Source organism: Electrona antarctica (genome assembly GCF_951216825.1).
Source record: "Electrona antarctica genome assembly, chromosome: 12".
In the NCBI taxonomy this organism is placed as follows: Eukaryota; Metazoa; Chordata; class Actinopteri; order Myctophiformes; family Myctophidae; genus Electrona; species Electrona antarctica.
In genome coordinates, this window is record NC_136793.1 from 22,653,682 (window position 1) to 22,669,065 (window position 15,384).

General features: G+C 43.6%; 1 protein-coding gene across 3 annotated transcripts in view; it reads left to right on the forward strand.

The window, feature by feature from the left end:
- msh3 (mutS homolog 3 (E. coli)) overlaps positions 1–15,384 on the forward strand; it is a 57,911-nt gene that overhangs the window by 28,859 nt on the left and 13,668 nt on the right. For all 3 annotated transcript variants that reach the window (XM_079515698.1, XM_079515696.1, XM_079515697.1), the window contains one exon: positions 12,911–13,097. In XM_079515698.1, the coding sequence (XP_079371824.1) occupies positions 12,911–13,097 (187 nt within the window). The remainder of the gene's footprint in view (positions 1–12,910; positions 13,098–15,384) is intronic.

The window sequence follows — 15,384 nt, forward strand, 5'->3', positions numbered from 1 at the left end:
TAAAGGGAAACTTCACCCTTTTTGCATATGTTAATGACGTTTAGAAGATTTAGAACACTTTCCTGGGGGTCTTTACATGTGTGTAATATTTTAGATTTTAGCAGTGAGCCCAGGGTCTCTGATGTCATGGACACTGGGATCACTTACTTCCTGGACTACATGTTGTCTCAGTAAGACAGCCCTCCCCCTATCCACAAGGAGGAGCAGTGCACCAAAGCATTATGGGAACAGGAAAGTGTTCTAAATCTTCTAAACGTAATTAACATATATTTTTTTGCAAAAAGGGTGTTTTTGTAAAAGTGTCCCTTTAAGTCTGGCCCCTCTCAATTGTGGGAGGACTTCACGGCCGAAGTGGTGACGAGCCAACTAGATTCCTCTGGAACCGGGCTATAACCAACCAGGGCCCAGTATGCAAATATGGGGCGGGACATTGCGGGAAAACAATCTAATGCTGAGAGGGACGAGACTAATATCCACACAGTGATATTGGTACCGTATCGCTACGCGAGGCTAGTATAAACTACACTTGAATCCCCTCCTAATCCCATAATGCCCCTTCATCCCGATTCCCCAGACAGGTGGATAATGTGCGCGGGGGACTGCTGTGAACCAGAGTAACAGCTGGTTTGGTTGCGTACCAGTGTCACACAGTCACTCACGGACTACAAGCTCACAAGCAGTGTGTGTGACGTATTGTGAGCTTCTATATCTGCTAGTGCACGCACACTGCACAACACATATAACATAACATCACATGTCTCTGGCTTTATTTGATGGAGAGAGCGCTCTGCTGTGCCACTGGACATACCGCCATAGTTCCGGGGAGCCTCCAAGGGGGGAAAAATGCTGTTGTCGGAGCGAACGTTCATTTCTTTTTGATGATGATTGTTCACTACATTATTAGCGCGTGGTCTCAGCATGAAGCACGTATGTGCTGACTTTCCAGTGCTGACTGCATGTTACTGTGGAAACATAGGCCAGTATACGATCTCCGTTATTCGGCCTTTACTACTCTATGTAATTAGGCCTAATGACTTGCAGATGTGTGTAATTGTCTGTTTTGCAGATTTAAGCATGGTCTTACGTGTGAATACATTGGGGAAAGTACTGTGTGTGTGTGTGTGTGTGTGTGTGTGTGTGTGTGTGTGTGTGTGTGTGTGTGTGTGTGTGTGTGCGTGTGCGTGTGCGTGCGTGTGCGCGCGCGTGTGCGTGCGTGCGTGCGCGTGCGTGTGTGTGCGCGTTCAATGTTTGTTGTTTGGACTAGAGGATCTGTGTGTTTGTATGCATGTGTGTATCTGCTCTGTCTCTGTCCTTTGGGGGAATTTGTGCGTGTCTTGGGGGAATTTGTGCGTGTTTTGGGGGAATTTGCATGGTATATACTGTAACTAGAGGTAATGTACTGTAGGTTCAGACCTGAGTTTGGCTTGGCCAGGTGTTTTGGCAGAGAATGAATACATAACATTAGGCATTCCATTTTAATGGCTGTGGTCTGTCCTCTCTACACCCCCATGCTGTACATGCAAGACAATTTATAGGCCAGCATCAATCTTACTGTTATTAGTCTTGGATAAGTAAACCCACTCCTTATTGACGCTACTGTCTCATCTGTGTTCGTCCATCCATCTTTCTGTATTTCCTGTTCATGACGATAGTGCTCAAATCAAAGGCAATAAATTCACAATGGTGAAGAAATGTTGCCGTCTCTGTAAAGGAAAGGTGTGTGAATGGCTGGGCAATGAATTACTAAAACCCTCTTGCAACTGTACTTGGTCTATGCATTACATACATTATGTAATGCACAATCTATGTAAAGCGTGAAACACAGACACACACACACTCTGTGTCTTTTCTCGTGAATTCCATCCACCAAACCAGGAGATATAAACTACGACTTTTCAACATGATGAACTGAACTGATGATCCATCCATGCCACCTCTACTCTCTAGTATAATATGAACAACATGGCTTCATTTTCTGTGTTAGAGCGTGTGTGCGACTGTGAGATAGAGATAGAGAGATGCCTGATTTATACGTAGGTGCGGGCCGGTGTCTCACACTGAAAATACATAGGGCTCCATCTTGCGCCACCCTTATCTCTTATCCCTAAACTTACAGTATTTGCCATTTTTTACTATTTTGAAAAACCTTTTAAAATAGTTCAACTAGCTGATCTACATCGAGACATTGTGAGCTTGTAGATCGGCTATTTGAGCTATTTTAAAAGGTTTTTTAAAATAGTAAAAAATGGCAAATGGGTTTAGGGATAAGGGTTAAGGGGTGGCGCAAGATATAGCCCCTAATGTACAAGCTCACAACAGGTCGCAGAGCAACACATTGGGAGCTTGTACATCTGCTATTTTCAATGTGTGTATAAGTAGCATAAATCAGGCTAGAGTGGTCCTGGGAGCGAGCATCACCAGTGAGGACGGTAATGAGACATCCAGGATAGAGAGACACTGCGTAGGTGTCCAATAGGATCTCCTGCCTGATTTGATCCATGTGATTGATTGATCGGTGAGCATGGAATGAAGCAAACAGAAAGTGGGTAAATTTAAACCCTCATAAAGATGTTTTGTGACTGTTCGTTCTGCCCACTGTTCATAGTTGTGAGAGCGTGTGTGTTGTGTTGTCTCTATGACAGGGCTTTTATTTTTGTTGTAATCTGGTCCTCCTTGAACTTTCACATGCGCGCATACTTGTACTGTACGCGCGCATGTGAGACAGAAGGCATTCATGTGGGTTCCTATTGGTATGGAGTCCTGAAGGTTATAGAGCACATTCTCCCATCTCTTCACGGTTGTTATGGAAACAGCAAAAGGAAGTAGAATGTAAAATTATGTATTGAAAAGGCCCTTTAATGGACAATGGACAGTGATTATGCTTGTGCTTGACAACAGTGGTTCTCAAACTTCTTCATGTCAAGGACCCCCAAATGAATATGTATTTGGCCATGGACCGGACCCCCAAATGAATATGTATTTGGCCATGGACCGGACCCCCATTAGGACCCCCAAATGAATATGTATTTGGCCATGGACCGGACCCCCATTAGGACCCCCAAATGAATATGTATTTGGCCATGGACCGGACCCCCAAATGAATATGTATTTGGCCATGGACCGGACCCCCAAATGAATATGTATTTGGCCATGGACCGGACTCCCATTAGGACCCCCAAATGAATATGTATTTGGCCATGGACCGGACCCCCAAATGAATATGTATTTGGCCATGGACCGGACCCCCAAATGAATATGTATTTGGCCATGGACCAGACCCCCATTTTAAACTACTTTTAGGTTTGTGAACCAATTCATCTTCAGTGGAAACACTCTTAACTGGTTCAATATTAGGTGGGAAAAAATAACCTAACCGGTTCAACGGTGGTGGAAAAGGGGCCTTTGAGAACCACTGTTTTAATGGACGGTGGTCTCTTAGCAGTGATTATGCTGTGCTTTACGGCTTTAAGCTCTGCTTAAAGCGTTAAGCTCTTCTTAAAGCTTTAAGCTATTCTTAAAGCTGGGATGTATTTTGGGAGGGAGTGGATAATGCCCAGAAATGCGAGAAGTGAGGATCGTACCGTTGCCAATAGCGTGTTTTTCAATGTAAGTAACAAACTCCTATGTGGGTACTGTGAGGGTAACAAGGCTGACCGGCCCCATAGTACATCTTTTGTAAGGAGTCGTGTGTGTGTGTGTGTGTGTGTGTGTGTGTGTGTGTGTGTGTGTGTGTGTGTGTGTGTGTGTGTGTGTGTGTGTGTGTGTGTGTGTGTGTGTGTGTGTGTGTGTGTGTGTGTGTGTGTGTGTGTGTGTGTGTGTGTGTGTGTGTGTGTGTGTGTGTGTGTGTGTGTGTCGAAATTCCCTTTTTTCTTTTTCTTGCCTTGATCTCCTACCCCACCCCACCCACCACCCCTCCTCCCTTTCTTTGTTTCTTGGAAAAAATAACACGATGGGAACTATGCACAAAAACAAATTTAATTTAATTTACATTTTTATACTTGTAAAACTGTGATGTGACAATAAAGTTGATTCTGATGCTAAGCGAGTGGGGAATGCGTGTATCCAACCTGCTCGTTCAGCTCCTTGCAAGCAGTGACAACGGTTAGAGCGTAAGTGTGTCTGTGCCATGTTTTGTTTGTGCCACTGGGGATTGAGTCAGATGCCCATGCCATGTGGTGCCGCTTAGACTCTTGGCGTTCCACGGCACATGCCTTTAATCAGCAAGTGTGGAGCGAATCCACAAGCATAAAGGAATCAGTGGTGGAAAGTAACTAAGTACATGTACTCAAGTACTGTACTTAAGTACAATTTTGAGTATTTCCAATTTTCAAAACTTCACACATTAACAACTTCAGTCCTATATAAACTTTGTCTATTTAGAAATAGACGTTCTACAAGTCTACGTTGTGAGTTTGTAGATCTGCTATTTTCAGACGTACACATTTTATACATTACTTAAACGTGTGTAAAGTTGGAAACTTCCAGGAGAGCCGCAGACGTTATGTGCTTGCTTGTTATGCTTTCTCTTGTATGGGTCTGTAGATGGGAGTGAAGATTAGAGCTATAGCTGAGCTTTCTACCTCAGCGATTCTCACAGTAGTTGCACTGTACTTGCGTTCTTTTTAAATCTACAGTACATCAAACCTCTTTGCCAAAAATAGCCGATCTGAGCTTGTAGATCAGTGAATGTTCCCCCCCAGAATAGTGATGCTGGGATTTCAATTGCTTAAATGTCAAGTATAAAGTTATGTTCAATCTGTCTTAATGGAAACTGAGTTTTCCTTGTGACATACTTCATTCATTCATTCATCTTTGGGGGAAAGCGTGACATATTACATATACCGTAATATGACATAAATGTAAGGTGCTATAAAGTAACCGTGTAATTCAGGGGTGCTGTGGATGAAAAAGTTATTTCCACTTCCAGGTGTGACCTGAGCCAGAAAGGTTTGAGAACCGCTGGTCTACATTATTCAGCTCTGATGCAGCGACAGGCTATCATTTCCTTAACCTCCCTGAGCTCTCATCATAGCCATCTGAGCAGGCATCAGCTGAGTGGAGCCCATTGGACTAATACTAATAAGGCAATCAAAAAATAAATAAATCGCAGCACCATCAGAAGTCAAAAGAGGGGATGGATCATTTAAATTCCCACAATCAACTCGTGTCAATGTCGGAGTAGGGCTTCTTCGCCACAATGTGTGCGATTTTGATAAACATGAACTTACGGAAGAGGAAGGTGGTGAGAATGCGAGGTGACGACAAGACTGCGTCTATTTCCAGTGTCTTGTTTGACAGGAGGAGGGACTCGGTGACAGTAGCTGCCTTGGTTGGCTTGGCTGGTTGTGCTTTCTCTGCAACACTTCTCATCAGTGCACACAGCAGATACAGTGTGACCCAGAGCTGCCTGTACTGTATGTCCGCCTCATGGGAGCTGTCTTGCATATATACCTGATTGACATCATGTCCCCAGAGCTTGATTCTCTCTCTCACACACACACACACACACACACACACACACACACACACACACATTATACAAATTGTCTGATGAAATGCGATGGCATGTCTGCCACAGCAGTCACGCCCCTCTTCTATTTGGCGTGTGCTGCAGCCATGGTAACCAGCAGCACCCGTGGTTGGCCGTTTGACAATCATGGTGAAGGTCAAGTAAGACAGCAAAAGACAGACTAGTTGATGGAGCTTCAGTGTGCAGAGTTTGAGTTCAGAGTTTTGTCTGTTTTATCTTTTCTTGGTGTAAAGACTCTTGTAAGTCGACCTTGTCTCACGGTTGTGACAAGGGTAATGTGTGCACGTGTCTTGTGTGTGCGTGAGTATGTATGTTTTTAAAAGTGGAACTTTATTAATTAACTTCGACACCGGTGAACCGTTGAGCGAACCAGTGACCTTGATGGCCTCTACTCACTAAAACCTAATGTATACTGCGTCAGCCAAGCCATGGCCCATAGCTCTGTACTAGATGGATACTATAGGGGCAATGAGCCATGAGCCACGGTTTGGCTCACAGACTGTGACCCAGGGCTGTGTCATAGACCTGTTGTAGTGCCACAATGAGGCCGATTTGAAACATTTGGGGTGGCAGTTCCTCCTTGGCCTAGAGAGGGAGTGTGCATGCAGTGGTAAGGAATAACTCAGCTCCACAGGTTTATTAATTCAACGTTTCGATCACTGGGATCTTCGAAACGTTGAATTAATAAACCAGTGGAGCTGAGTTATTCCTTACCAGTGTTGCAGACTCTTTTCTCTTGTACTGCCATTTGTCCAGCACCTGGGCTAGAGTGGATGTGCATGCTCTATTACCTTTGTTAGTGTGCGTGCAGTCTCATGGCAATCAGACGCTGCATGATTTGATGACTTGATGATGACTACAGAGATGTGTACCGTTTTGCGTGAGGTTTGGACAAAAGCCATTTGAGTTGTAGCAAAATATTCTTTTTGTAAACATCGGCCTCATGGTGGCACTATACCAGGCCAATTTAAAAGATTTGGGGCAGAGCTGCACACGGACGACATTCTCTCCATATTCATATATATTCAAACATGTATTCACCAAAACCAACTTACAGTTTTTGTGTGTGCTCGTGCACCAGACAAGTGACTTTTTTGCCTGTGGGTATATATAATATATTAGGGGAAAACTTGAGCGTAGTTCAGCTTGATCCTGGACTTAGGGTCGGCCGGGAATGTACAGTATGTCTAGTGAAACTTATTTGTGATCTCTGTTCTGTTTTTGAGGCAGAATTGGTGAACTGGAAGAACTTAATCTAAAATTAATCAGATCTGACTTTTTGATGAATGTATTACGGACGAATAAAGCTCATTTTCAACTTGCCTTCTTCGGTACAATTGCATATACAGTAGACAGACAGTCGGACACATTTTCACTAATGCTAAAATGCAGAGTGAGAGTGAGAGTGAGCACAACAGAGAGTTAAATAATAGAGGTTTATTAAGAGCACATAGTGTAGGAAAAGGTCACTAATTAAACTTTTGGGCACCTTTGGGAAAACAAACCATTAGACTAAATGAGTATATGCCAGAGCAATAATCTCTGCTTTCAAAGCTTGACTGTTTTCTGCCAATTTACTTGATTTATATATTAGAACTTGCAGTGTCAAATATCAAACTGTAGAATATGCTTTATAAATTAAATTGACTTTTATAGGCTAATCAATCAGAGTCAATTCGGTCTTCGATATTATTAGACATTTTCTTTATTACATCTGATTACATATAGACTGTTCTTTATACTCTGTGTGTGCGTGTGTGTGCGTGCATTATAATGAGGTGCTATTCATAATCTCTAGGGAATATGAATAGTCCCTCACCCGATGCAATTTGAATAGTCCAAAAGCCCCCAGGCAATTTGGATGAGGCAAATAAGCACACTGACACCCACAATAGAGAGAGCAATCCTTCAGACATGTAAAGCCTTATTTATACTTCGTTGTATCTATGAAGCTCCACCATGGCTTGCCAACTCAAAAGCTGTTGACGTGCAAGGCCATCGGCTGCTCCGCGCAGGCACTCGCTGTCGGCACGCCTGCAGTGTGTCAAGTATATTCTATAAAATGGCATGCATGTGATTGTGAAACCATTTATTCAGTAAGTTGCAAATGAAATAGAAATAAAAGCTTGCAACAGCAATTTACTGTGTGCATAATTACAGAGTACAGACATAACTTATTTACAGGGAATCCACCTCACAACATAATAAAGGAGAATTCCAGACCAGTGCCTTTCTTACCGTAATCTGAGTTTATTATATCCAACAAACAGTGGTAGAAGAGGTGAAAGAACAATAACATGCAGAGTGGAGCGCAGCTCAAATCATGCACGCTGGGACTCAGGCTTGTTAAACAAAACGGCTAATCCGGAATTCTCCTTTTAAAAGATGCAAACCACAATACTATGTCTACAATCTACCTGCCTGGCTTTTCTTAAATCATATTTACACTGAATTATATTTACCCTGTTTCAGTCAACAACTCATTCGTTTTTTTATATAATGGTGACATCACAATAGGTGTGATTTAGGCATACTGTATGTGGGTGCATAGACTTAGGTCACAAATAACATAATGCCCCGACGATATATAATAATTATAAAATAATTTTTAAAATGTCAAATTGATTTGCGATTTTGGCGTAAGATCAACCAAAGTGCAACTTATTTCTTCCTATTTACAATGTAGATGTGTAGCAGAGGCTGTTTTCCATTTTCTTTTTTTATTGTTTATCACACGATTTTGCAACCCATTTTTTCACCCAGTGTCAATTATCTAATGTACGTAATCCTGGGTGCTAGCTACACTTCCTCTGCCAACCTGGGGGGGGCAGCGGACTGACTTCATGCTTCCTTCTATGCATGAGGAGTCCAAGCTGCTTCTTTTCACCTGGCGGGGGAATTTCACCGGCTGGACGTAGCGCGTGGAAGGAACACGTTATTCCGACCAGTTCCTTTCCTCTCCATCAGGCGTCCCGGCTGGCCAGGGGGAGGTAGTTTAGAGACCAGGATTACTGCATGTTTTTGTGAGGGTATCTACCCTAGGGGACACGGGGAGAAAACTCCACACAGAAAGGACCTTTCGCCAACCCCGCCTCGGGTATGGGCACGCCCCCAGCGCCCACAGCATCCCCAGCGGGATGCTGTGAGGCGACAGCACTGGCTGTTTTCTAGAGCAACTAACAAAGTACAGTATGTGGGCAGAATAATTGCCACGAATATTACAATACAATACTGTATAATAGTAGGTGTTCAAGGAATTAGAGTGCTAGGGGAACAAAAGGGTATGTTAAGAAGTATTTGGGAAGGACGCTTAAGAAACATGCCCAGCATCTGTCAACCAACAGGAAGTGCAGACCAGGTAGTAACTGCAAGAGGTTAGGAATGGTAGAATGGTATCGCAACGCGTGAATTCCGTTTGTGTCCGAGCATAGGCATGGTAACGCCCCGCCTGCCTGTGATTGGCCTACCGACACTGCCCGTCTTGACTGTCCTCCGAGGTGGATATAATGCTGGATAGTCAGATGCGAGGTTACTCTCCGTGGTGGTAAATACGGTATGATACAAGACAAACAAACATGACAAACAAACAAACTATTTTTTTGTAGAAGAGGCAAACTAATATTGTTTATACCGTTTGCTTTGATGGAATAATTGATTGAACATGCACTCCGTAATATGATTTGATTTGGGTGTATTGTAAAATAAAGTGTTTGTGTTGATTATTGTGTAATTTGTTTGTATGTGTAACTTGAAACATTATTGTACTATAAAAAGGTCTATTTTCCCTTCATCTTTATCTTTTTTAGTGTAATAGTAATAGTTAACTATAATTAGATTAATACACGATAATCAACACTAACACTTTATTTAGAACACACCCAAATCATATTACGGAGTGCCTCTTCTACAAAAATAAAACTTACAAGTTAGTTACAAGGCTGCATTCTGTCGCGCGTGCCAAGCTGTCATTCTCTTGTTATTATTATTTATTTCTCAATCTCACCACGGAGTAACCTCGCGTCTCGGAGGACAGTCAAGACGGGCAGTGTCGGTAGGCCAATCACAGGCAGGCGGGGCGTTACCATGCCGTAGTTATGCCTATGCTCGGACACAAACGAGATTCACGCAATCTCAACTAGGGTTAAGGAGGGTGTTTGCCAACCAGCGGGGGATGTCAGAAGTAATTCCAGAGCTTGGGAGGCAGGAGGGTGAAGAGTCTAAGGTGGCCTAATGCATTGAAAGGGTGGGTAGTTGACCTGTATTTGCTGATCGCAGTGAGAGGGAAGCGGTGTAGGCCGACCCTAGTGCCGCCCTATACAGTGCCTACACCGCTTCTAACTTAAAGGCCCTCCCGTCCTCATATGACCAATAAAGATAGTTTTGGGAAGAATGTAAAAAACGATGAATGGCGCCGGTGGCCAGTCCAAGTAGATTGTTTATTTAGAAAAAGAGAGGGGGGCCTTGTGCGTTAAACAACTTAAACAACATATATTATATGTTTTTGTACAATGAGTAGTGCAATATATTATATCTTCAACGCAACATGCAATATATAGAGCACACCTCCAAAACGCTTTCACTTCTGCCCAAAGGGGCAACAGAAACACCCATCTGTTGTACTCTATTTCCTTCTGCAGCTTTCTCACTCAACCACAACGACTGACAGCCCTGGGTAGTGGGTAGGCTACCCAGCCTGGTGATCGGAGAAACGCACGTTTCTAGTTCTTAGCTGTGGTGTGATGTGCAAATTATCAACCAATCACATTGTGTGATACAAGTAAGACGCGTAAACGCGGGAAGCGAACGAAGCACACACACAGAGAGACCTGTATCTTCCAATTTCAGTTCGTATTGGTTTGCTCCCAATCGTTTGCCCTCTGATGGCGGACGGGTGGTGTTACAGCGTGACACACACACAGACAGTATCAACTCGTATTAGGGCTTTCACTTCTAGTGATTTTTACTAGTTGACTAGTTGCCTAGTTTACTAGACTAGTTGTTTAACTAGGCCTACCTATTGTGTAAAAAAAAAAAAAAAGGTTTTTCCTTTTTTTTTAATAATAATATTTGTACATTTAAAAACTGATCTTGAGGCCTACAAAAACGGAAAAAAAAAAAAAAAGAAGCTTCTTTCTTTCTTTTTTTTCTTATCAACTAGTCAACTAGTACCAACGAGGTCAACTAGTGGATTTTCTAGTCTACTAGTTGCTTAAAGCCCTACCTCGTATAATGATCATCTACATCAATTGTATGGTTTATTTGATTTGTTTTAAAGATCACTTTGAATGATTTTAACCCTAGGGGATATTTTGGAAAAAGAAAGCTTTTAACTTTGAGACTGCCATCTCAGGAAGGCTTAGATTGTGTTTCTGAACGATAATGGGAGGATAGTGGAAAAGGTTAGTTAATCACTTAAACTTGACTTCATTAACTGGAGTCCCCGAGGGCTCTGTACTCAGTACTACAGTAGGCCCCCTTCCTTTTATAGGAACAATAGGGTTCATGTGGTTAGGAGCCCTAGGTGTAGGGCTGGTCCCATAAGCTGTAGAAAGATGGATGCCAAGCTTGGTCAGTAGGTTTGGAATTGGATGCATCCAGGAGCCAGGGGAGAGACATGAAAATATGCTGTTAACTTCTTTTGACGTCAGGTCAGTACATGTCACTAGAATTTCTCAGTGCAAGACAGACTCAGACTTTACAGTGCCAAGCAAATGTGTTAAATCTGTTTTTAATTAATGAGGGGAAAGAAAGTGCAATTCCTGGGTGATGACACAAACACAGACATCCACCACCGTACATAGAGATACCAGATTGTGTGCAGTTTTTTATTATATCCTTAAGGTAATACGCTGGTTCTCAACCTGCAGTCCTGGGACCCCAGAGGGTCCTTGGTGGGATCCATTTAGCTGCGTCCCCCGCTAAATTGTTAGGAAACAAGGCCTTGAGTTAAATTAACACTAAGGATTTTACAGTGTAGATTGCGGTCCCGGACCTTATTTTGTTTTTTAATTTGTATTTTTTTGAAGACATTTTTTATTTTGTTATCCCTCTTTTTTTCATATTGTCCATGTCCATATTTATGGCTCTGAGTGCCACTGGGGAAAAGCTCTTGCTGAGCCTTGAGCCCTGGGGGCGGGGCATTGACACACCCCAAACGCTTGCCGGTCTGCATTGTCACAAACCGTTAATCTCCAATGTGTTGCCTGTCTTTCATAATCCTTTTTGCTCTCATGTGTTACGTTCATGTGTCACCTCCTGTAGAACTTGCACGTCCTGTGAATGGCTAGTTCTATACCATGCAGTGATGGCCCCTGTCATTACTCTGGGTTTTAGCAGAGCAGACCCTGCCTAAGGTAGTACAGGTGCAGTGCATGGTATTTCCTTACTATTTAGAGAGTCCCTTGCCTATATAGTATATACAGTAGGCAGGCTTGTAATGCACGCACACTGCATGTAATCAGAATCTATCCAAATACAACACAACAGCAGGACATGTGAATGTGTTATGAACAATAAGAATGTCTCTTGTGCATCTTTGGACGTTTGGAGACCGGTGAGGACAGAGAGAGAGAGAGGGAGAGAAAGGGCACAGATGTCTCCATGACCTTTGACCAGCAGCACAGCCACTGTGGGAGGTCCACCTGTTTCCCCTGCCCCTGCATCCCCTGATTTAATTATATCACAATATAAAAATAGAATCTAGACATCACTTTCACTTGATCCATTTCCACAGCAGATTTGTTTGAGGGGCGCTAACCCCTCCTATGCACAGCTTTGTGTGTGTGTTTGTAGCACGGAATGTGATTATTTTGATTGGCTGATGTATGATGAATGATGTATGATGATAAGAGCGCCCCTCAAAAAAATCTGCTGTGCCAAATCTGTTATCTGTTATTTAACAAAAAGATCACTCCCGTGTGAAGTGAGGGGCGCTCTTATCATCATACATCATCATGACGTAAAATAGAACCTATGCCTATTTGCTCAGACACTATGCCGCCCTTTTGTGTCCATATATGGAGCTGACTCGATGACGTCGTCATGGAGTCAGTTGAGGTTAGACAACACACTCCATATCCTCTCCTGGTTTTTGAGGGGCTGTAACCCCTCCAACGGCTGGCTTTTGAAATTACAGCATGGATGGAAGCCAAGTCTATGGTCTATGGTTTGTTTAGAGCAATTTATTTTACATTTTCTTGGCTATGTGATAGTTCTGCCACCTCCTAGGCCCAAGTGTTGTTAATTGACAACAATATTGTGTTGGCCCTATTTCTGGCCACACAAAGGGTGTATATCTAGTCCAGTATTATCTAGTCTCATATGATATTCACTTCCTCCAATCTCCCTCCTATCTCCCAATGCGCATGGCCCGGCGATCAGGATGGGGGCGTCGGACAACATATACAAGGGACGAAGCACCTTCATGGAGGAGCTAACAGAGGCCTCAGAGATCATCGCCCAGGCCACAGAGCGCTCACTGGTCATCCTGGATGAACTAGGCCGTGGCACAAGCACCCACGACGGGATCGCCATCGCCTACGCCACCCTGGAGCACTTCGTCAGACATGTAAGTGTGTTTGCAAGGCCAATACATTAAGAGAAAGACAGAAATCCACCTGTTCGTGGCGCTATAATAGGCCAATGTGAAAAGGGTGGGATATATTCCTTAGCCTAGTAGGAAAGTCTGTGAAAGATTTCACGTAAATTGCACGCTGCATTCATGATTTGAGGGTTTTTGTTAAAAACGGGCCAATCCTGCACACTTTGAAAGCCAATGTTAGCCAATTCAGATGGAATATGAAATATCGGACAGATCCGTCTTGAACACATGATTATAGAGATAGTGTGAAACTCTCTCCCCAATGTCCCCATGCCTTCGGCCTGGTGGAGACAACAAACATTCAATCACTCTATTACAACTATCAAAGATAACACTTTTAGAAACCCCCCTGGTTACAAGTAAGGTACACCCAGAGAGGAAAGTTAAGAGGATGTAGTAGAGGGTCCTAAAGAATATCCCAAACAAAATCCTTGTGACACTCCTCTCTTAACATGACCACGGTCATTCAGATCACAGCCATTGATCCTAGACCAGTCATTCTCAAAGTGGGGTCTAGGCAACCCAAGGCTTCCCTGAGGGGGTTCCAGGGGCTTTTCGCTAAAGGAACCAAATGGAACCTTAAAGGTCTGTAGCTGAGAGTGTGCAAGTGTAACAACATTTTCCATTATGGGTCCATTTGGTTCCATTTGTACACTCTCAGAGTAATTGGGGTCTGTGAAAGTATGAAAAACACATCCTAGACCACACCATTCTCCTTTAACCTGTTATTCATCTGAACCAACAGATAAACACAAAGGCAAGAACTGACTCAATACAAGATGAATCAAATATGTTGATTTATGACACATCAGGAGTCGGGACCCATTCGATATTAAATAGGGAATATGAGAAATGACAAAACACAGTGACACAGTGGATGGTACTGCAACTCTCTTAAGTGTGTGTTTGTTGTATTTATGTGCGTGCTGCTGGGCACACACCTACACACATGCTCACAAGTCACATAGTCTCTTCTTCCCCACCTCTTATTTTCTCCCACACGCATCTTGTGAATTCACAAGCACTGTAGGAGCTCCACGCCAGCCCAATAAACCGCCACGTTAGGGCCCTCAATTATGAGTGTGTACAGTGTGTGTGTTCGCGCACTTGTGTATGCATGTACGGTATGCGAGTTGCAGCGATGGCTTGTTTTGCAGAGAAAGGACTCCAGAGACACCCTGGCAGCACAAGGGCTGTGGAAGCCAGAGCTTAATTGGAGAGACTTGATATATAATGGTAATATGCTGCTGCAGCTGCTAGTTACAGTATAAATGCTGGAAAGGGAAGGGGGGGGGTACTCTCACCTCCGTGGGTATTGGACAGAATAAATACCAGTTATCAAGGCCAGTGATAATGTAGGTTATGGCACTTGAACCTTGGTGATGGCCGTAAGCGGGTTGTACGAGTCTGTACTGTAGACCATGTCATGGTGACAAGCTCCCTCCCTGCTAATCCTCCTGAACTGTGATTTCAAACGGCTGGTGGAAGGCAGAGGTATCCAAATGGAGCCTGCAGGCAGGATAGGCATAACATCCTCTCTAAAGAAGAGGTTTTAACCACATGAACCGTAGAGTGCCTATTCTGGGCGTAACAGGCGAACATCTGGCGAAAAGCCAGATGTGAGCTTTTACATCTATTTTCGGACATTTGGTGTAGAGGACAAAAATGACCGGGACCAAGTGTAGACCACACTGGGGGACCCCGGTCAATGAAGTATAGTGTTTAAGTGGTTAAGGGAGCAGACAGGTTTGGAGATTTCTTTGTGCACTCGAGCTGAGTGCACAGCACTCCCTTTGTGTGTGTGTGTGGGTGGGTGTGTGTGTGTGTTCCACCACTGGGAGTACGTGAGCTTGCAGGGGTCCTGCGGGTGTTGCACTGTGTTGCATGTCCCTTTGTGCCAGAACAGATCACTGGCACCAGGAGTGTGTGAGAAAGAGAGAGGTTAGAGATCTGTGACCGGTTACATTGTCCACAATGATCCCGGGGGACTTTACAACATATTCATGGTTGTTATGCGTTATGACCTTGGCCTAGGGTTGTTATGAGTTCTGACCTTGGCCTAGGGTTGTTATGAGGTATGACCTTGGCCTAGGGTTGTTATGAGTTCTGACCTTGGCCTAGGGTTGTTATGAGTTGACCTTGGCCTAGGGTTGCCAAAGACACAACAACAAAACAAAAACAGGGGAGACGCAGGAAATATAATTTATTAAATAATCAAAAATAAGGAATCAAACGGATAAATCAGGAGCAAACA